Source organism: Bidens hawaiensis, unplaced genomic scaffold (genome assembly GCF_021521415.1).
Source record: "Bidens hawaiensis isolate Kalapana, Puna unplaced genomic scaffold, B.hawaiensis_p1.1 tig00006228_1, whole genome shotgun sequence".
In the NCBI taxonomy this organism is placed as follows: Eukaryota; Viridiplantae; Streptophyta; class Magnoliopsida; order Asterales; family Asteraceae; genus Bidens; species Bidens hawaiensis.
The window spans coordinates 1-24,291 of NW_027491411.1; the positions used below are offsets into that span (position 1 = coordinate 1).

At 35.9% G+C, this 24,291-nt stretch overlaps 1 protein-coding gene and 1 pseudogene across 1 annotated transcript; both read right to left on the minus strand.

The window, feature by feature from the left end:
• Positions 1-18,409: 18,409 nt before the first annotated feature.
• On the minus strand, positions 18,410-19,394 carry LOC143631689 (uncharacterized; annotated as a pseudogene).
• A 3,391-nt stretch (positions 19,395-22,785) lies between these two features.
• LOC143631680 (F-box protein At5g62510-like) lies at positions 22,786-24,067 on the minus strand. Its single transcript, XM_077100362.1, has one exon. It carries the CDS (start codon positions 23,896-23,898, stop codon positions 22,786-22,788), a length of 1,113 nt encoding a protein of 370 aa, XP_076956477.1. The 5' UTR covers positions 23,899-24,067.
• Between the last annotated feature and the right edge of the window lie 224 nt (positions 24,068-24,291).

Below are 24,291 nucleotides of genomic sequence, written 5' to 3' on the forward strand. Positions count from 1 at the left end.
TAAAAAAACCCCGGGTGATGACAAATCGTCTATCGCCACTTTATTAATGTAAAAATCGGGTTACAATGGGTGGAGTTTATGATCAATGAATACAATAATGCTAAGTGTGTGTCTTCTGCTCTAGTTTGCTCTGAGTATTGATAGTGAACATGTTTTCCATGCCTAATTGATCATAAACTCATTTAAATATGAAAATAATAACTAAAACTCCTATTTTTTAGCTAGCAATCAAGCCATTTCTTCATTGTAATTGTTTCCTTCATTATCCACGCGGTTTGTTGACTTGATTGCGAGATTATAGGTTGGACTTTAGTCATTAGCCGTTATACCTACCAAAAATATCAAGATAACAAAGGAAAATCGTTAATAAATAATAAGTACTGAGGATCATTGATCCTGACAGGATCTGCAACATATTTAAAGGATAATTAATTCAGATTATATGCCAGGATAACATATCCACAGTGTCAAATTTCTGTGCACTAACACTGCCGTCGCATCCACCATGGCGTCTATATGTGGTAACAGGAACGGATCCTTGGGGCATGCCTTGTTTAAATCAGTAAAATCGACACCCCTTCCACTTTCCATTCTTTTTATAAACAACAACCACATTAGCTAACCATCGAGGATACTTAACATCTTTGATCATACCGGCCTTAAGAAGTTTTTTAACTTCTTCTTGTATGATCGAGTTCCTCTCAGGAGCGAATTTCCTTCGCTTCTGATGGACGGGTTTAATAGATAAATTAAGGCCTAACTTGTGAGTAACTTGTGAGTAACCATCGAGAAATACCTGTCATGTCTGAATGTCTGAAGGCACACGTGGACTTTCTTCGCTTTAGGAAGGATATTATATTCTCCTCGATCTCACTAGGGATAGTGGATCCTAGGAACACTTTCACATCTGGATCTTTGGGATCCAAGGATACTTCTCTTATGTCTCGCTCCCGAGCTTTCTGCACGTCCCTAGGATGCTGCTGTGGTTGCTATGCTATCGTCTGTTTGGCTGTCGGCTTCATAGATGAAGAATAATAGTTCTTGGGTTCCACCTGATCACCATCTATCCTTACTACTCCCCAAGGAGTCGGTAGTTTGATGCACTGATGGTAAGTTGAGGCCACAACCTTCATTCCATGTAGCCAGGGCCTGCCAAGGATAACATTGCAACAAGATAACTTTCGAATAATACAAAATTTCTGGTAGGAATTTAACCCATTGATGTATATTGGGAGTTTAATGCCCCCCATTGTTTTCTTGGTTTCCCCACTGAAACCAACCAGCACCGAAGTTCTTGGGATAATTTCCGAATCAGGAATATTCATTTTCTGCAGAACATCGTGTTGGATGATGTTGACCAAGCTTCCATCATCGACTAGGATCCTGCAAACTTAATGGTTAGCAATGAGGGTGCGGAATCCCCTACGTATACGATACGAGTGCTAAGACGATGAACACGTTAATGACAAGCAAATACACGAGTATATAAGAGAATACTTGTTATATTGCTAAGGTAATAACCAATAAACCAAACACGTACACAAGAGTGTCACTAATCAAGCCGTCAAAGTTATTCAGAATGAGCTGAAGTTAGATAATATATAGCATGACAACTTCGCCTAACAGACTATGCGAAGTTGTCCTAACTTCGCTTACCAACAAGTTTGCTAAAACACTAAACAAAACAAGTTCAAACAAGAACAATGTAACGATTACAGACACAAAAAAACAAGAGACAAATGAACTACTGGCATCATGCACCAACAGACTCCCTTTTGGCAGTAGCTTCATATCTTTAACATCTTTCTCGTGTCTTGTAATCCAAAATCACGTACCCATCATCTTCAAGCATGAACGCCCTGTCTTACACAGACAGAGACCACCCTCTGGTACTTCTTTGCTTCTTCTTTCCACACAGGAATATAGAAAATCTTCTTATCATTAAGTACCTGCAAATCAGCTTGAGACAAGTTAACCAAGTGCATTGGATCATACACTCTCAGGATCTCCTGTTCATCTTCATCTTCCATCACAGTTTCAGCGGTTTGACAATCAACATACCACCACTTGAGATCCTTCGATACATCCTTGGGCATTAGCTTCAGAGGAACTTATTTCAAACAACGAATCGACTTGTACCTCATCACCATCCAGGGCTTACCATCATCCCGCATACAACGTTCCTTATCTTCAACCAGCTTCCCCTTCTGAGGCTTTAGTAACTCAAACGTTTTCTCTTTAATACTCTCCTTCCACACAATCTTTCCAACCCATCTTGCAAAATCATCATCACTTCTCTTTATTAATCTCAAGCGAGCCAAATCTTTTACCTCGCACTCAGGCAAGGTGTTGAGCGATCTCAATGCCTTCTTAAAATACTGAACCCCATCATAACGCTTTATCACAAACAACTTCAACTGTTCATCATATAACCAGCAAATGATACCTTTCTTTGACTCAGCATAACCTTTGATATTGTAGCTTTTCTTGAACATTGTAGGTACCAGCTGACTTCTTTGTCTTGAAGAACCACTAAGCACAGCCTTCTTTCCATCTTGGCTGATCTTCACACTCAGAATCACCAGTCACATTTTCATCTTGACCCATCTTCACTTCATCAATACTTGGAATATCATGCTCAACATCATCATCAACTATCTCTCCTTCCTTAAACTCACTTTCAATCTCTATATGTTCCCCGATTTTCTCGATCTCGCTAACCGTCAGCACATCATCAACTAACTCATCATCATCATCTACAACCACCACTGTGTCACCACCTGTACTGCCTGACGGACCCTCAGACTCCCCCTGAGATGTGGAAGTCCCAATATTTTGTTCAGTTCTTGGCAACTCACCACTTGCATCTTTCGATGCATTGGGATCATCATCTCTGTCTTGTCTCTTCTTTGTCCTCAGCTCATCACCCTTGCAACTAGTCTCCCCCTGAGATGCTAAGAACTGTTTAAGAGCATCAAAGAGTTTACCGTGTTTAATGAGAAGTGATGATTGAATATGATTCTCAGCCACAAGCCGCTGAATAGCTTGTGTCTGAATAAGATTAATCCGTGACTGTTCAGCAACCACTCGTTCAAGAGCCGCAATCCACTCCGAGTCAGACAGGGTAGCATCAAAGTCAAACCGCATATGAGATATATCTTGAGCATAAGGCGGTGGAATTCCCAAACATGCCAGAATATCAGATGTAGGCTGAATAGTAATCGTGGGTGGTATAGAGACAGGTAACCCAGCAGTTGCTACCAGCGTGGACTCAACAAATCTAGCAACCACCTCTGATGGAGTAAGGGTAGGAGGTGGCAAAGAAACAATCTCCGGTGCTGAGAACTGGAACGTAGTTGGAGGAATACCAAATGATGACGATACGGTTACCAAAGGTACACTCGAGGTTACTAGTAATGGAACTGCCGAAGAAGCAGGTAACATCGACATACCCGATAATGACGGTGGAGTAAAATGGACAACACGATACAGCTCATCCTCATAATCTGACTCACTATCATCAGAGTCCTTCTTTTGTTTTCCATGAATTCTCTCTTGGGAAACCAGAACACGGTGTGCTTCCACAACGTCATCGGTGGAAGAATCAGATAAGGTTTCCTCTGAATCCTTCACAGAAGCAATAGATAGTCCCACGGATGGACCAACTGTGGAAGCAAGCATAACAGTAACCTCATCCACCGAGGCTTGAACTTCAGCTGCAGGGTCAACTCTGTCCATATCAAAGAAACCTTGCCCTCCAAAGGCAATCTCAAGATCAACTTGTTCTTCAGGAGCTGCAACAGGATCTCCAATAGGTGCTGGTTGTACCATGGCTGGTGGTTGAACCACAGGAGGTGGTTGAGGGATATCAGCCTGTTGCAGTACTAGATCATTAAACTCATCTTCCGGAGGAGCAACATAATCAGGATTCACCAAATAACCAAACAACGCAGTGTGTTTTGGACAAAGTTCAGGCTTGCTACGAGCACTAGATGACTTACATTGTGCAAAGATTCTCTTGCTCACACTTTCAACATAAGAGATAGGACGACGTTGTGGCAAATTTGGAGCAACATGATTGAGAATCATCTGTAAGAATCGAGGGTACATCAAAACCCGTTCCCGTGCCACTGCGCGTCACTGACGATCGATCTCATAAAATAACATTTGGCTAAAACTGTAAGGCTTGTTGTAAGTTAAAGCAGTCATAGCAGATTGCATCGTCGCACCCATACCGTCTGTACCAGCCTTACGACCAGACAAGCACACAATCATCACATGCAATAAGAATCGCCACTGATCCAATAAAAACCCCTTTCGTCTCTGAGAATCCTCCAACGGACCCGAATACCCCATACGAAGAAATGCACCATTTCTGAATGTAGCCGGAAACTCAGTAGGGTTCTGAGTCGTCTCAGCCCCAAACTGTAAAGCTTCCCTGATTTGATCTGCCGAAAACTGTACCTCTTGGTTGTTGACAGTGGCATGCATAACTGGAGGTTCAACCCTACAGTCATATTTAACGGTTCTCCAAAAGTCCTCAATATTTGGTAGTGAAATCAGAAGAGTAGTAGTAATGGTATGAAAGATATGTGAGCGGATAAGAAACAAAATGATCTCACGAAAGTCATCAATTCCACGAGCATCCGGATCCAAGGTGATATACATGTTGTGACCCGGGAAATACTGTCTCTTATCACTTCCGCCTTCATCACCACCGGTACCACCAGCACCAGCCACTGCAGCCATATCTTCAAAACAAACGAACTAAATCAGATCTCTGCATCAACAGGTCTTAACTTCACTGTTTACCAATAGGGAAGTTAAGATGTAGCGTAGCTGTTAACTTCGCAGGGTAAAGAACTTCGCTGACAGAGAAGAGTTCTAACACAGAGTGTACAAGGGCCACAATACTCAAGCGAAGTTGCAATATATTGGTCAGTAAGGTTTCGAAAGTAAAGTTTTAAAGTGAGCGAAGTTAGGTGCAACTTCGCTGAATCTTTACTTCGCCCCTGTTCAACGAAGTAATCTGACCTACAATCTGACCATTTGATTTATCGAAACACAGTGAGATCAGAGGGTGAATGATGGTAGAGAGGTATGCGATTAAGGAGATGGATAACCCGTTATTATTAACACAGCCTTCAATCGATCATACCAAGAGTCTATAGGGTTTGTTAAAAAGACGAGTTCAAACAGTACTTTGTGGAACAGATTAACAAACACAAAATATGAATTATGAGACACAACGATGAGACGAACCTTGATTGCGGTTAAAAAAACTGATAAAAGTGAGGTTTGATTCAACTGATAAGTTCGCCGAGGGTTTAAGAGTGTAAAGTTTGACCTCGTTTGACCGCCGTTGCCACTTATATACTTTTGGAAAACCTCAGGGGAGAAGTTAAATTAACTTCGCCCTTTAGCCAACTTCGCCCATGGTCAACCCATGTTCAACTTCGCCTTTCTGTTAAATTCGGCTACAACAAAGATAAATAAAAATTAAAAATAAACGTTCAAAAACAAGTAACCAAGTGTTTATGAAGTCAAACCATAAGACAAAACACATAACATAAGTTAAGTAAAAGGACGGGATCAAATTTCAGTCTTGATGAAACCCTGCATGTTTTTAGAAAAGATCCGAACATGAATCATACTGATTAAGAGGCTGTCACACAGATCCATGTTTAGCGGTATTATGACATAGAGAAACAGGTTGTAGACAGGTATAAAACTTAGTATGGTTTTCATTGCTTCTGTGATACGGATTAGGTTCAATTAAGCTCAAAATTTAGATGGACATCACATGATAGATTGTGATGCCTCCTATCTATTCGCAAGGCGTATTTGGCTTTCCCCAGGTCACCCCGAGTTGACTTCGACCCGTAGTGTCTGATCAATCAATATTCACTTGTCAACTTCCCAATTCATCTTCCCGATCTGTCTTATACTTTGAATATACTTTGAATATGCTTTCATGCCTCTTCCTTGATATTGGAAAATAGATAATCTTCTTAAGGCTTAACAATACTAATAAGATCTTCTTTTTTTATTATTAAAAATAATACAACTACAAGTCCCGAATCTGGATCACTGCAGAAACGTAACACTATCTTTGCGGGGATCGAGACACTCACGGGCTCGTGTATGACTGGGTAATCACTTTTGTACCTGTCATTCGGAGAGATATATGTGGAGACATGCACATTTCAAAATGACACTCCACAGTAAATCGAGTGGTTTTAGTTTGTATCACTTCGACTTTTACGCACCATAGACAGCTACCATAACATACAATGACTGTTCTAGAGTCTTTTAGGCCTAATTACTTCACTGGTTAGGCATACAAAATAAGTTTATCTATCACTTTCCAAGTTTGGATCAATTTTCATTGTTAACACCAATATTGAAACTTCTTGCGAAGTTATAGACTGAAAGGTTATATCATTTCCCAAAAAAAATTTTAAGTTCAAACGACCCGATCAAGTCAAAGTCTTTAGGTAAACGGCTATCCTGAAGATCAAGTGGATCAGCCGGACCGACCACATACGAATATATGTCCCTCTGACTAAGTATGTTAAGCGAAAGAATAAAAACCCATCATAAACCGCCCCGGTCGCTTTCAGTCATCTGGTTAATGGCTATCCTTATAGTCTACATGTAGATGTAAGGACCAAACGTATTCATGGAATATGTCCGTCAAACTTAAGCAACCGACATAATTTTAAGCGATAGTGATGTTTTTTTTTACATTAAAGAAAAACAAGGTTACTCGGGATTGATCATCCCATTAAGCTCAATAAGGTTTTGAAAACGGGATCGGTCAAACGCTTTTGTAAAAAGATCGGCAAAATTATCCAGTGAATCAACCTTTTGAAGCATAATTAATTTCTTCTCAGAGCAATCCCGTATGAAATGATGACGAATTTCAATATGTTTAGTTTTACTGTGTTTAACGGGATTGTTAGTTACTGAGATTGCAACAGTGTTAACAATGCAGATAGGAGTTTGAGTGAAATTCAGACCATAATCGCGCATTTGTTGTTGTATCCATAAAACCTGGCAGCAGCAGTTAGATGCTGCCATGTATTCTGCTTCGCGGGTGGATATGGCTACAGAGGTCTGCTTCTTGCGCTGCCACGACACCAATCTTCCTCCGAGAAACTGACATCCACCGGTTGTTGACTTCCTGTTCTGGTTGCAACCTCCATAGTCAGAGTCGGTGTATGCTACCAAATCCAGTTCTCCTCCTTTCGAGTACCATAGTCCCAACTTAGGCTTTCCTTTAAGATATCGCAAGATCCTCTTCACTCCCTTCATGTGAGATTCCTTCGGGTTGGCCTAAAAACAAGCACAAAGACAAACTGCAAACATAACGTCAGGTCTAGATGCAGTTAGATACATTAAAGAACCTATGATTGCCCGATCTGAGTGAGATCCACATCTTCATCACTGTCGGAATCAGCACCCAGTTTGTGGTTGACGCAGATTGGAGTCTTGTTTGATCCCGTTTTAACTCGTTCTAATCAATAACTAATGTTTAGATCTGATCTAGATCTATACGTTAATATTAATCATACGGATCTAACTCTTTAATACCTTAGCTCGATTGTTATTGGTATGTAGTATATATTATCAATAAGTTTAACGTGAAGCTTGAGAGAGAGAGAGAATACTTTAAATCTTTCTGAATAATGTTATTTCTCCCCAAAACTTCTTTTTTACAATTGAACAGTGGTTCACTATTTATAGAAGACGATCTGGTTCGCTAACAGCCCCTAGCGAACCAGCATCCCCTTTGTTAAATAAATTAACTTAACGAACCACCCCCTGATTCGTTAACATCCCCTAACGAATCAGGAGGTAATACATTAAAATGTCCTAGTTCGCTAACATTCCTAGCGAACTAGACTTAACCTTAACGAACTAGTCTTAGTTCGCTAACATTCCTAGCGAACTAGACTCAAACATAACGAATTAGATAAATAAACATTAAATATTACATTTAAATATCAAATAAACATTAAGGATAATTACAAAGACTCTAGACGCAAAACCGTGCACTAACAGACACCCCCTCGTCTTGATCTCTTTGTCTTTAACTTATTTGAAATGCTTTGTCTACCAATATCTGCAACTATGAATCCCATGTTCATGGCATACACGAACAACACGTTGGAATTGCATAGCCAGGTCGTAATCTTCTTGGCGTTCAAACAAAATCTGCTTCCTGTGTAGCACGTCATTGTCTGTCTCTGATAAATTAACCAACCACATCGGATCGATTATCTTGATGAGCTCAGTCTGTAGTCCTTGACCATGAACAATAACGGCCTCGCCAGTACGATTGTCATAGTACCAACGGTTGAAAGACAGATAAATATCTTGAGGCATAGTCTTCACAGGAACCCTTTTCATTGTCTTTGGTGGCTTCACTTTCAAGACAAGTTTCTTCCAGCCGGTCCTTGGATCAATCTCATCAGTACGTTTACGTCTTGGGACCTGGGGCTTGAAGAATTTGAAGCCATGATTGACCTCGAACAGTAAGTGTTGATGAAACCACTCAGCAGTTCGGTTACCCCCACGATTGATAAATGGACGTCTCGCGAGGGTGCGTACATCCCAACGCGGTAGTGTTAGAACATCCATTATCCTCTCGTAATATTGCACACCTTTTTCCCATTTAACAATACATACCTTAAGGTCTGAATCATAGAGCCAGAAGACAATATCACCATGTATCTTAGAAACAGTCTTGAAGGTAGTCATCTGATTTGCCTCAATCCAAGCAGCAGCGGTATCCTTTCTTTCTTTATCTACATACCGAAAAGCACTGATGATCTTACCCACTTTCTGGCGTTTGAACCATCTTTCAATGTCATCATCAGTCACTTCTTTGAGTGAAGGAACCGTTCGCTGCACAATCTTCTCCAAATCATCCTCAGTCTCTTTAATTACATCTTCATGAAATGCCGGAGCACCTTGATCAACATTTGCATGTTGATACAAGTCCGGGTACTCTTCAGCTGTAACATCCTCCATCTCAATCTCCTTGTTCTCATAAATAAAATAAGTATCCATAAATAACGGATCATCTTTCATTTCATTCTCATTGATCACTTCGACATCGGGCTCAGTCTCTAATGCAGTCAGCTGATCGTCATTTAGCCCAAGTAGAATCGAGATCTGCTCCCTTGTCAAAGATCTAATCACAAACTCACCGATCTGTATCTCATCTCTGTTCACCACACTTCTAACCATCCCCAATTCATCAATAAATATCACCGTGTTAGCCTCAATCATTTCTATTGGTTTGGCAGCTGTTGGACCTTGAAATGAAATTATTTGCTTGTTCGAATCATCAGCGCCACTAACATCAGCACCAGAGGATGAACCATGCGATTGTTTAGGCTCACCTCCTGCATCAGGCTCACTTCCTGCATCAGACTCATCAGGATCATCATCATCATTTTTGAGTTTCTTGAGGGCATCTTCTTTACAAGTTAATTGTAAAATTAACTCATCTTGTTCTTTTAATTTCACCCCCTGAGACTCAACAATCGCACGCAACGACTTGGTCTCCTTCTGACAGAACGAAATGTAACCCATCATTTTTCGTTGATTCTCCATGAGTCGTTCTTGATTGAGTCGGTCAGCTGCCATTTGATTTTCATATAAGTGTAACAGATTAAGCAGCATTTCCGTTTGACGTCCAGGTGACAAATTGTATACAGATGGATGAACTGGTTGAATAGGTCCCTGAGGCCGAGTGATTTTCATGAAAGAGACATCACTAGGCAGAGGCGGAGGAAAAGTAGTTGTTGGCAGAGGAGGAGGTCCCATTGTAGTGGTGGAGGAAACAGTTGACAGCACAGCAGGAGGCCTCGGTATTTCGGTCAACGCCATTTGAGGAATTAAACCGAGCCTCTCATGTGACACCATCGTCGTGGTCAAAGTAAGCATCGGAGTGCTAGTAGTTAGCGGCACCGCCGAGCTTTGAGTAGTTGATTGACGAGGTGGTGGTGCACCAATAATTACACCAGCCCCAGAAGACACACGGGGCTTCTTTGGTGGCTCACCAGTAGCTACAGCCTTACCCTTTCGTTTTCTTTCTTGCTGAGCTTTCATGGTGGCAGCTAGAGCAGCATCGATTGCATCTTGTTGTTCTTTCAGAGCTCGCTCACCAGCTCCATCATCACCATCACCATTGTTACCATCATCATCCCCACCATCATTGTTCCCACCTTCTCCCCCTTCACGCTCGGAATCCGAGTCATCATGGATCCAGCGCTCATTAGGAGGACATACATAATCTGGATTGATTATATGACCAATCATCCTTTTGTCCTGTGGCTTATCCTTTCGATAAATCAACATCCGATGCACCGTTTCAGCTTTCATATATTCCATATCAAGAACATCGTTCACCAATGATCGATCAATCACCAAATCCGGTATCAGATCTTGAATAATTAATTGTAGAAAGCGTGGATATATCAAGAACTTCTTTGACGGTAGAGTTTGCTGAACTTGCTCTTTCAAATGATCAAAGATGAGTTCTGAATAGTTGAATGGCTTGTTCAGGATTAAAGCAACAAATGCCGATTGTAAACTCAGTCTACATTCATCGAAACCACCGCGACGTCCACTCAAGCAATGAAGCAAGACATGCAGCAAATACTTGTAAGGTGGACACAACCCATTCTTGTTCAACATTGATCGACGAATATCACCCCCATAATTTAATCTTGTGAATAGCCCCCTAACCAGCGTCCTATCAAATTCACTCGGGTAATCATCACTATCGTCAAATTGAAGTACCCGACGAATGACCTCAACATCAATCGTGATCGGAAGCTGATTAATTGTAGCTTGAACCCAATTACTTTCCTCAACATATACTGCCGTGTTCCAGAACTGCCTGATTATACTAAGATACACCTTAGGTTTAGCAGTGATTGCATAATGTATCTTCGAACGGTGTAAGAAATTCAACATAGCTCCGAACGTCCTTAAATCAGCCACATCATGATCGACATAAGCACAGATGTTGTGCTTCTTATCGAACGGTAATAGAATCATTTCGACTTGTTGAGCTTGTTGTGGTGGTTGTCCTTGTGGTTGTTCTTGACGAGGTTGTTCCTGTGGTTGTTCTTGTTCAGCCATGATTTACTGTATAAATAAAAAACCGTACATAAGAATAGATAACACACAGTATATCCAAAAAAATATGTGTAATTAATCTAGTTACTTGTATTAGACGATTTATAATCTTTAATTAAATTAATTGAATATTAAATTTAGTAAACTAATTAATTAGTTTAAATATATATATATATATATATATATATATATTTAAATGTCATTCGTTAACAATCACACTGATTCGTTATACAAAGATAACGAATCAGGCGATTCGCTATCAAGTAAATAACTTAACGAACTAGACCTAGCGAATCACTAATTAAGTTAACGAACTAAACTCTAGTTCGTTATATTTTAAGCGAATCAAACTCTGATTCGTGTGACGTCTTATTCGCTAAGCTAGTTCGTGTAAAATCTTAACGAATTGGACATGAAACAGTTCCAATTCGCTAAGACTAACGAATGGTCAAAATTAAGACTTTTTCTTTGACTTCACAAATTCAAGGTCAAAATTATCAAGAACAATAATAGTCAACATCTTAACCCAGATTCAATTCGGCCATAATCATCGTTGAACTATCACGATAATCAGCTTGTTAAGCTCGGAAACACACTCGTTAATGTAGGTGAATGAGATTGAGACTCATTACCCAATTGTGTTAATCATCAAACGAACCAACAGTGAATATCCAGAACACATAACAATAATTAACCCAGCAAACAATAATCAAATATTGATTAGAGTCCACCAAGGGTATCGAAAAGTGATTCCGATCATAATTATATCAAAATCAGACAATTTAAGAACATAAATTATACACAAAAGAGTTTCAAAGGTTCAAACCCTTAAACCCCTAAAATCACATAATTCAACAGTTAATTCATTGTCATTTTTTACGAAAATGATATCGCCAAGAACATTTATACCTTAGACACTCAAATTGATCTTTGAAATGTTCAAACTTAAAGATCGAAAATATCAGAGAGAATTTGAATAGTTTCTGAAAGATTAAGAAAGAAGACGAACAGTGGAATACTATTCGTTTTTCTTGTCTTATATAGCGATACACGAAACCCTTGGCACAACTTGCACGAATCAGACGATTCGTTTAACTTAAATTTAGCGAATTAGCCCATTCGCTAACTCAATTCGTTACCTTATGTTAGCGAATCACAATGTGATTCGTTAAATAAAAGATAGCGAATCAAGACATGATTCATGTCATGATTCGTTAAATATGTATAACGAAGGGATGATTCGTTATAGAGTGCGGAAGCGAATTAGGTTAGCGAACCAGATGCTAGTTCGCTAAGGAATCACCTAGTTCGTTATCCATAAATAACTAATGGGAGTTTAGCGAATTAAACCCTTTTATTTAATTTTAAATTAAATAAATAAATGAATAAATTAATGAAATAAATAAATAATTCAATTAAATCAATAAGTTAAATTATCGAGAAACCCTTATATCCCGACAACCTAATACGTTAAAATTGTTTCAGATTTCCGAAACTTAACTTAAAAATTTATTTAAGTATTTTGTATAAAGAAGACGAAAATATTTTTGGAATTTTTGTAAAAATTTAAAGAATTAAAGAATGTATTTACAGAAGAATATCCGAACTATTAAAAAATAGACAATATTTTTGTATTTTTCAAAGATTTTATCAAAAGCAGTACATATTTTTGTAATTTTGTCGAGTTTGAGCATAGAATCATATTGATCAAATTGCCCTTCCATCACAGTTTTATATTTCAGCGATATTATGACTGGCGATAAGTCGGTCATTGGTATTGTTGTCCACATAAATCTAATAACACACATTCAAGTATTTTTGTGATATGATTAAATAGTTCAATTAAAGCACAGAATATTAGAAGTTATCAGCCTCTAATCTTAGTTCAAGCTTAATTTGATTTTTGCCAAATCACCCCAACTTGACTTAAACCATTATATTGTTGATCAAAATTTTGATACCAATTGTAGAAATTTTGAGCAATGCATCAAGTTTCCTTTACTGTGAGTGAGTATGCACGAGTCCATCTGTTGGCTTACATACATTGTATCCCCTGGGGTTCGTTTCTTAATGGTATTAAGATGCACACAAGGGAGGAACAATTGTATGACTAACAGCGGATTTTGATCAAGTCAGTAATTTAAATTGTACGAGGTACAGCGGTGATCAAGTTTAATGACTTTGGGTTTGCTCTAGAAAGCGAGTGAAATATTCATGAATATAAATACCCAGATGGTTAAGCCGCATAAAGACTCACAGTGTCCAGAATCTTAACGCTTGTTATTTGCTTTATTTGATTTTTGGGTGATCAACAAATATAAGGCTTGAGTATGACTGGTTATTACATTTCTGCCATCCTCACCAAGACTTTTGCTAGAGACTAACACCCCTTTGAATTTGACGTTTCTTTATGTTTATATCACATACTTTACTCTACTGGGTTGTTTTAAGACCTACCAATGCACCAATGCAATTAAGCACGCAGTCTTTTAAGCTTACTTTTTGCTGAACTTGGAGTCAAAATAATTAATGTACTATCATTTTCACTTTTTGCTTCAAAAACTCAAAATTTGAGGAGCATAAAAACAAAATAAAGATAAATTTAATCGCCCCAGTTAACTTAATGTTAATAAATAAATGGCTAACCTTCAATTCACAAGTGAATCATAGGACCAAGACATGCAAGCATGCTTCACAAACTTAAATAACCGACGTAATTTTCAGCGAGTAAATAATCTAAAACATCAAAAATCTTTTTGGTTTTTCTCTGTACAAACTTTAACACACAATATTTTTGTCTTTTTCAATTTTCTTATAAACAAAATAAACTTCACAATCTTTTTGGATTTTCGGATTTTTCTGTACAAAAACATAAATCACACTCTTTTTGGTTTTTCAAATGTTTTTAAAATGTTTTTGATTTTTCTAAATTTTAAAGGAAAAGACAATTAAAGAACAGAAATCACAATATTTTTTGAATTTTGAATTTTTTTTTAAAGTTTTTGGATTTTATCAATACAAACGAAAACATGTTATTTGTTTCACTTAGCTACATATGCACTCTTAACCTCATAAACTTATAGATCATACTTCTTGTTTAATAACTTTAATTAAACATGTTTTGGTGGCCTTAATTAAAACTTTAAAATACAGATTTATAGGATTGTATAAAAAACGAAAATACATTAACTAATTATTTATTTTTGTTTACCTTAATAAAAACATGAAAATTATAGAAATTTCAATAGAAACATAAATACATTAGTTAATAATTAATTTTTGGTTAACCTAACTAAAACACATATTATAAAAATCTTTATAAAAATGTAAATACATTGATTAATTAATAATAATAATTTATTGGTTACCTTAATTAAAACGCGATTATTTAAAAACTATATTAAAGACATATTAAATTGGTCAAATATATTAAAAATTATTTAAAGATTCCATTTTTATAGTAAATTGGTCAAATATATTGGTTACCTTAACTAATATTTTTTTTATTTAAGACATGAATATTGAATTATTATGAAATAGGTTTATAATTATGGATGGTATTCAAAAAATTAAAAAGGGCGGAAAAAAATTAGGCAAATTAGGAATGAGAATTATGTTTAAATATGTAAATGTTATTTAAAACTATTCAATATAAATGGTCAAATTGAGTCAAATCGTTAATTTACTCAAATTGTTGTTATTTAAACCTATTCAATATAATCAAATATGCAAATATTATTTAAACTTATTCAATATAACTGAACTTTGACTAACAACAATATAAAATTGATTATCTTACTATAGATAATTTAACGTCTTATAGAATAATCAACTAAATTTCATTTTCGAATTATATAATAATCAATTGAATTACATAAATTGTGAAAAATAAATAAATACATGAATACTAACAGAAATATAAATCAATATTAAACAAAAATAAAAGACATGTTATCAAACAATCCTCGGTCCATGAAATTAGTTATATCAAGTTGGGGACAATAACTTGAAATGATAAAATTACATATTAATTTTAATATCATATAATAAATAAATTACAAGTTATGGAAGATTTGAATCATGTGAAAAAATGTAAAATTGATGTTATAACTTACAACCGGAAAATTTGAATTGCGTTAACAGAAAAACGAAATAGTGAAAATCTCCATTAAATCTTCGTTTTTTGATATATAACCTAAAGAGATTATAAGAAAAAATCATATAGTTATTAATATAAATACAAATAAAAACAGAAAACAAAAATAATTGTAATTGATATAAAACCTTACCTGAATAATATGATAATAGTATCAAATAGAGTATGAAATATAATTACCGGAATAACATTAGGAATAATATGATAGAGTATCAAATAAAACCCTATCGGAAAACCATAATAACTTCAACATATAACTTAAATCTTGGATTTTGATATACAACCTAAAGAGATTATAACAAAATCATATAACAATTAAAAAGAAATATAAAACACTACCGGAAAACCGTAATAACTTCACCATATCAATTCAATCTTGGATTTTGTTATAGCATCTAAAGATATTATAGCAAAGTAATATAAAAATTATAATAAATACAAAACCTTGCCGGAAAACGTTACCGTAAAACCGTAATAACTTCAACATATAAATTCAATCTTGGATTTTGATTCACAACCTAAAGAGATTATAAAAAAATCATATAACAATTAAAATAAATATAAACCTTACCGTAAAACAATAGAACCTTACCGAAAAAACATATAAAAATCGGCCATTACCTGAATATAGGAGGCGGTTGAGGAATAAGCCAAAAGAGAGAGGAAACAAAGAGAGAGAGAGAGAGAGAGAGAGAGAGTGGTTAGGGTTTTCAATCTTGAAATTAATATAATGTAAATGAGATGATTTAGTAAATTTTTGAATTCTTATAATAATTAGAATAATTAATATCATAATTAAATTAATAGGTTAATTATGATGTTTGATCAGATTTCAAAAATATTTAATAAATATTAAAAATTATTGATATTCTAATATTTTAATTTAGTTTAGAATTTTTTTATTCACATGAATTATTAATAATCACTGATTGTCTAGTATTTTTAATGAGAAATTACTGTTTTTGTCCCGTGATTTTTAAGCGGAGTCACTTTTAGTCCCTGAACAAAAACTTGAACTGTTTTACTCCTTGTGGTTTTTAAGCGGGGTCACTTTTAGTCCCTCCATCAATTTCAAGTTATTTTTTCCATCCAAATATTAAACAATTTACAATTCACTTGCCAATAGAGGTGAAGTACCGTCCTTGAATAATTGAAGTGCCTCTGTTCGTGCCTTTTGTTGTTTGTCACCACCAATGGAAACAACCTTCCAACCCCTATAAATTCAAGATTAATGATATTAGATTATTGATAACTTGATATCAACTATTAAAAAGAAACTGGTGTTCAAAAATTTTTAAAGTCACCTTCTTTGTAGCATATTCTCCACTCGGGATGCTTCTTTCTTGTACAAAACGATGACCAAAACTCGGTTCCTGAAAGATTCACGCCCCACAATTAGTAACTATGAAAAAGATTAAAAGTTCACAAACATGGTATACTTTATTGAACAGGGGCAAAATTGTAAATGCAGACATATTTAGATGGAAAAAGTAACTTGAAATTGACGGATGGACTAAAAGTGACCCCGCTTAAAAACCACAAGGAGTAAAACAGTTCAAGTTTTTGTTCAGGGACTAAAAGTGACTCCGCTTAAAAACCATGGGAACTAAAACAGTAATTTTCTCTATTTTAATTTATGTTAGAATTTTTTTATTCACATTAAAAATAAAGAAGTGGTATATAAAAATGAAAAGTTTAAAAACACACAAATAGGAAGATGCCATATTAAATCAAAGTGTATTGGTTTAATTGTATAGTTAGATTATGTTAAAAAAATATGTAACTATTGATTCAATTAGCAACATTACTAGGATTATCTACATCAGTTAGCCTGTTACAATATTACTGACATCATAATTACAATCAACAAATTATGACCAACAATTGCATCTCGTTTGTTTGTCCGTATTTGTTAAAAAGAGTTTTTTTTTTCTGGACCTGTTTGTTATCCTTTTGCTGGGGGAATAGGCCGCACAACATAATGAATCGATGGGGGGATAAATCGGCAAACGATTGGGTTCCTGATGGAAATCATCAACGATTCGATTCTTGTTAGTAAGAATCAAGCCATAGCCATATCTGGAATACCCTTTGAGTTAAAAGATTTTTCTAACAATGTTAGTGAGTTAGACTGAAATAACAAAATATTGCAAACAACAATATCGAAATTATGGTTGCTTTGGGATCTCTTCGTTTGCATTCATGTTAAATGATATCAATGTGAGCATCAATTACTGGTTGCGAGCTCTGCTTGTCTAGGTTCAGATTTCATACTTAAACCTCTTCATTATGATTTATGTGGTCATATTAAATTGGATTATGTTAACCTTTGTATTAATTTGTGGTATAACTTGTTAGATAAGGTATTAAGAAGTGCTTGGAATAATCAGTGATGGTGATAGTCCAGCCTCAAGTGGCCAGACTGCTTATGTTGTTGCTGCTGATCACTTTTCTTTTTTGCTAGATTTATTAATTTAACGCATAATAGACTGGTCAAATCACTGTTGGTTTAACTATGTTGATAAATTAATTATGTATATATGTAGCATTAAGTCTGATGGTTTATAAAAAATAATATTACCCATCAAAACAATTTTTGATCAAAAACTACTCAGTCAAAAATACATACGAATTTGATTGGTGAAAATGGTGTAACTTAACTACATTATTTAGTCGTTAAATACTGAAAAACGACGGGTTTTTTTTTTTACAAAATAAATGGAGAAGATCAGTCGGAGTTCGGTTAAGTTTTTGGTATCATCAGTCGGCCCAAGGGACCCAAAAACTCTCAACATTGGTCATGCAAATATGCTGAAATTCCATTTAATCTATAGCAATAACTTATACAAAGAGACTTCTAACATTTACTAAAACAACTCAAACTCAAGATGCCCTTCAAAAGACTCACTGTAATCCAAATGCTTTTAGCTATCTCAAAAGACATGGCTTTGGAAACCGTGAAATCATACTGTTTGGCAGCTCAAGCAAGGAGTGTTCTTTAGAAAAACATCAGTCACAGATAAGACAAGAGTGTTGACCTTGTATATAACGAAAAGCGATCTCACGAGTAATGTATAACATTCTGCTCCCTCCTCAAACACTCATCTCTTCATCATCAAATGTATCCAACTGATCAAGAAGAACTAAAGACTCTGTGTACGAGCTCACAAGTAATGTATAACATTCTGCTTCAATCTTGAGATCATTGACGTGTTCTGAGAAGGGGTCACATGCTATAAGTGTTTCTGAATCTTCATTGTTATCTGTTACACTCATCATAAGTTCACCATTCCAACTAAATCCCAGTGGCACACCAAAAGTATATGGTTTTTGTTTGTTAATAGTGAACACCTTTGTAAACGACTTTCTCCATCATCCATACTTCAAATTCGCCATCCACTATCCACTCTTTAAGCACAACAAGGGAATCTCTTAGGTTAAATAGAAACAAGTCAAGTCCATCATAAAATGCTAACTCGTCCGGGAGGCATATCTCTCTAAATACTTCATTTGACACAAATGAGAGTATAAGAAGAGATCCATCACCAATACCAAACCAGTAAATAAACCCGTCTATGATTACCTGAGTGTGAGAATAATTGAAATCAACCATTTTATCAAATGGATTGCACGATAAACTTCTCCAGACACCCGAGCTTAAGCTGAAAACCTCAACCTTCCAAGTTACACCTCCCATCTCCCCATTACTAATTTTAACAATTTTAGGATCAATCGTTGCAGGACAAACCCCAAAACCGAAAGCAGTTACACGGGGCCTATATACATTTGGCACAGTAATAGCAACTGATTTTCTAATTGACGGATTCCAAAGCGTAACATCACCTGGATTCCGATAATAACCGAACAGGCAAACCAATCCACGAGAGGTACCGACGATAAACGAATCCCTAAGTCGGTTAACGGACCGGGGGACATTGGGAGAATACTTGTTTAGGGGGAAAGAATCATTATCTGCAATCGAAACGTATACATCATTCTCATAGTGCCCGTACCTTACAAGCAGATGGTGCGGTTGAGCGTGGTTACGAATCAGCGATGAAATCAGGCGAGTTTCCATGGTTTTTGAAACCAGAGTTTTTTTTTCTAATATCGTAACCTATACGAGTGTCGGTACTAACTGGGAAACTAAACAAATTCCGACCAAACTACATTCATACTGGTAATGGTTTTTTCGGATTCAACACCTACGCTCGTTTTCTTATGGTTTCACAGTTGCGTTTAATATTTTGTTGAAACATAACTGATTTCTAAACAAAATGTTTTTTTATATTGTAAGTTTTTCGAAAATCGGTATCATACTTGTACAAATGATGAACCGAATTTATTAATCCAATTCAAACTTTAAACACTCTTAATATAAAGAAAACAATTTGAAGAAACAATGAATAAAAACAACAAAGATAATAAAAAAACCCAAAAATAATAATGTTAAACGTTTCTGTTTAATCAATTTTGTAAAATAAAAAAAATAATTTTGAAAAACATTTCAGAAACCAATCTTTGAAGTATTTTGTAGAAAATAGAAAATTAATTAACTTTTTATCCACCTTTTATAAACAGAAAATATTTATTCAATTTGAGAAAAGATAACTTTACATAAAAAAAACCTATTTTAGTAAATAGTTTTTAAAATCCCTGTTTTGGTAAATACTTTTTTTCCTACACTCCATTTTGGTAAAAAAAAAAAAAAAGTTCCTCTTGTCATAACGGATGAGCAAACCGATACAGGGATGTACTGAACTGATACCGGTATCGAATTGGTACCAACTTTTTGAATCTTCAGTAACGGTATTTTCCGTATTTTGTCTTCGGTATCTGTACCGATACCAGGACTTAAGGAAAATCGGTGTCGTATTTTCAGTACCGAACTCATCCTTACAAATTATTATTTGGTCACTTTTTTCTAAAAAGTTTTTTGTTATATTTATTTACATATGAACCGTTTAGTGTTTTACCTCTCCTTTTTGCCATTTTAATTGTCTCTTTGAATATTAACTCAAGGTAATATGGTCCTTTTACCAATATATTTATTTTACTATATTTAACTCGTTTATTAACCTGTTAAACTCAAGTGAACCCACCAGACAAAATATAATACTTTATTTAAAGAAAAAGGTTATAACTAGAGCTAGTTTCGGGTTACAGCCTACAACTATCCAATATTAGAGAGAAATTCTATAGTGAAAAGAATTTACAAAAGGACCCAAAGGTAAATATTTTTATCTCTTCAACTATCTTGGAACTTGAGGCTTCTTTCCCGTTGAATATTTTGTCGTTACAAGCTTTCTAAATGCATCAACACAGTATATGGAAAATAGCTTGAATCTTAATCTTGAAAATTTTACTTCCTTGTAGATGGCTTTGACAACACATGATCTCTAGCTCAGGTTTAGCAAGACATCATGGGTGAATAAGTGACCGTCAACATTGGTCATGCAAATATGTCGAAATTTCATTTAATCTAAAGCAATAACTTATACAAAAGCCATGACTAAATTTTTAAAACTCTAGCAATAACTTTTACAGTTTCTCATTAACGCATGGGCCGGTTTACTAGAACAACTCACACTCAAAATGCCCTTCAGAAGACTAGTTGTAATCCAAATATTTTTTAGCTTTCTCCAAAGACGCGCTTTGGAAATCGTGACATCATATGGACCGGGCAGCTCAAGCGGAGATGCACACCATGATCTAAGCCCAATTCAACCCATCAAAAATGGTGTTGTTTGATTTCAAGCCGTCCCTTATTTGTGTCCCCAGTCGGTTTGCCGGCTCTTTTACTAATAATCGATAGCGAATGAATATAACTCACCTAAACGTAAATGATGAATTTGGGTTGAATAACACTCAATCTTATTAATCAGAAAAATATAAAAGCTAAAATTGTTTACAAAATGATAACCATAATCACAACTTTGATTAAGCTATAAACATCATGATTCGTCTCAATGACTTGAACTCCTATTTATAGACCAAATAAAACCCACATGTTTTTCTACAGATATTATAAATTAAATACAACTCATTTAATGTATCCCTGATAAATTTAATCAATTAACACCTAATTCCATAACTCGAAGCTGGCCCAACATGAGCCGCCTCATTACTCAAGATTGGCCCAGCGCGCCTCATTGACTCAAGGACAGAAATTAAGTCCAACAAATAACCCATTAATCAAATCTCGAGATTTAAAGCTAACTAGGGGCGTTTCGGCCGGAAACCTAGGGATTTCCATTATCACGTTTGCTAATTTCTCGTCGTTACTGGGCCCTTTAACCCGTGTCCTCACGTATAAAGGCTCATAAAGAGAGATCCCAAAAGTCCACTAATCGAGCACGCTCCTGTGACCCTTGCCTTTGATGATTTAAGGAGTTAAATACTAGTGGGTACCAACAAACGAGTTGGATCGGGCCATCGTCAGCTCAACCAGGAGCTGTTGTAATGAGCCATTTAGTGCCGCTAACTCGGGTTTTGGTTTCTGGGCTTTTGGTGTGGATAAGATTCTCAACTTGAAGCATGAGACTTATTGACCGGTGGGTTTGATGCTAAGCAGGTTGATGCAGCTTGAGTCGGCCCATGGGCCCGATATGCTGGATGGCTCAACGGGCCGGAAGTGGGTTTGACCAAATTTGAGTTGACTGAACTCCAAAGTCTTTACTAAAATGTTTCTATTGCTCAACGGGTCGAAACCTGTGACCATGATGTGACCGTCTTCTCTGACTAAAATGTTTTCGGGTTTCAATTCTCGGTAGTTGGTACACAATGTTGAGCATAGTAGCATATGTCACTATCCAAGGGCAAGAAGTACTTCCGCTACATAGAATCTGTATAACTAATAATTATATTATGACTAGGAAAATGATATCGTTACATTAATAATCCAAATTATTAAATAAAATGATTTAAGAGAAACGAACTTCACATTTTTTATGAAGAAAGACCTAATTTAATTTTAAAAATCAGCATAAAATATAAACGTTCACTATAACAAACTTGTACAAGTATATAGCGAGTTAATTATAATTACAAAAATGATATCATCACAATATAAGTATAAATTTTCTGATAAAAAGATCTTGAACAGGCTGAGGCTGCTTACTTGTATAGTTGTATGAATTAAATGAAAATATTTAATGACTTTTAACTGTTTGACCCGTTCCCCTCTAGCTAACTAATTTTCATTTGACCCGTTTAACATAAAACACAATCAAACCATTCATAAGTAAACGTGTCAAAGTTTTCACTTTAGGTTTGCTAAAACACTTAAAAGAAATTGTGGACTAACTGAATCAAGATCAAGTAAACAAGGCCACTGAATAAACCATCATGCTTATTATCTAATGATTCAAAATGCGAATGCTGAATGTATTTAGAGATAAATCAGAAAAAAAAAACTACAAATGGGATTTGTTTTAAACATCAAGTAACTGCTCTCTGATCTCTACTGCTCAAATACTCATCTCTTCGTTAAATAATGTATCTTTTTTATCAAGCAGAATTAAAGATTCTGTGAATGAGCTAACGTTTAATGAACTATTTCTTCCATTAATCCCAATGTCATTGATGTGTTCCGACAAGGGATCATAAGCTACAAGTGTATCTGAATCATCAGTGTCATCTACGACCATCATAATCTCACCATTCCTCGAAAACCCCAGTGGCAAACTTGATGTATATAATCCATTTGGCATGTTAACAGTGAAAATTTTATTAAACGATTTTGAAATACCGTTCTCCGTCATCCACACGTCATATTCCTCGTCCACTATGGTCTCATTAAGAACCACAAGAGAATCACTTCGCTTAAATAAATACAAATTCCCCAGATCTAGGACTGCTAACGTAATCGGGAGGTGTATTTCTCCAAATTCTTCACTTAACAAATCAAATGAAATAATAATACCAGTATCACGACCGGTAACACCCAACCAGTAAATAAACCTATCTATGTGAGATTGAGTAGACGGGTTGAATTCAACGAGTTTATCAGGCGGATTACAAGGTGAAATTCTCCAAACCCCTGAACTTAAATTAAAAACCTCAACCTGCCAAGTTACAAATTTACTAATTGTAACAATTTTCGGGTCACCAGTCGCAGGACAACCCCCAAAACCAAAAGTAGACGAAACAATTACACCATCCGGAACAGCAATAGCAACTGATTTTCTTATCGATGGATTCCAAAGAACAAACATATTCCTTTTAAACCATTTACGTGGACCTTGATAATAACCGAACAGGCAAACCAATCCACGGGAGGTACCGACGATAAACGAATTCCTAAGTCGGTTAACGGGCGGGGGAACATTGGGAGAATACTTGTTTAGGGGGAAAGAATCATTATCTGCAATCGAAACGTATACATCATTCTCATTATTTTGGTAGCTTATAAGCAGATGGTGCGGTTGATCGCGGCTGCTGACGGTGTAATCAGCGATGAAATCAGAGGATTCGATCACAGACTTCCATGGTTTAGAAACGCACCTGAACTGAATCAGTGATTTTATAGGAAGCAGTTTCATGACTTCCATTTGTATTTCGAAAGGTATCTCATCTGACATTCTGATTGATTTTGGTTATGAATTGCTAGCTAGGGTTTTTGGAACAGTTGTTGAGGGGATAAAGAGATTTGATTCCCGCGAAAAACTAGTTCTCAAAAATTGGTTATAATAAAATAATATCTTAACCGATTTTTACTAATTTTTTTTAGTTAAATATATAATAAAAAAAATTTGGCAGTCTTTTTTATGTTAACTAGATCACTGCACTTTTCAAATTGAAGAGTCATGTTTGTCTACTTTGGCCTAACTATGTTGTCATAGCTGGATTCATGATGGCTTCAGAGTTTGACTTTGATGTTTCTTTGGGAAACCATATCGTAGGCTGCCACTTGACCATCGTTGCGCCGCCATAAGAGCAGGACTTTATAGCGTAACACACGGTGGTACGGAAAC

Excerpts from the sequence above, each read along its gene's own strand:
- LOC143631680 (XM_077100362.1), bottom strand. The coding sequence starts at position 23,898 with ATGTCAGATGAGATACCTTTCGAAATACAAATGGAAGTCATGAAACTG.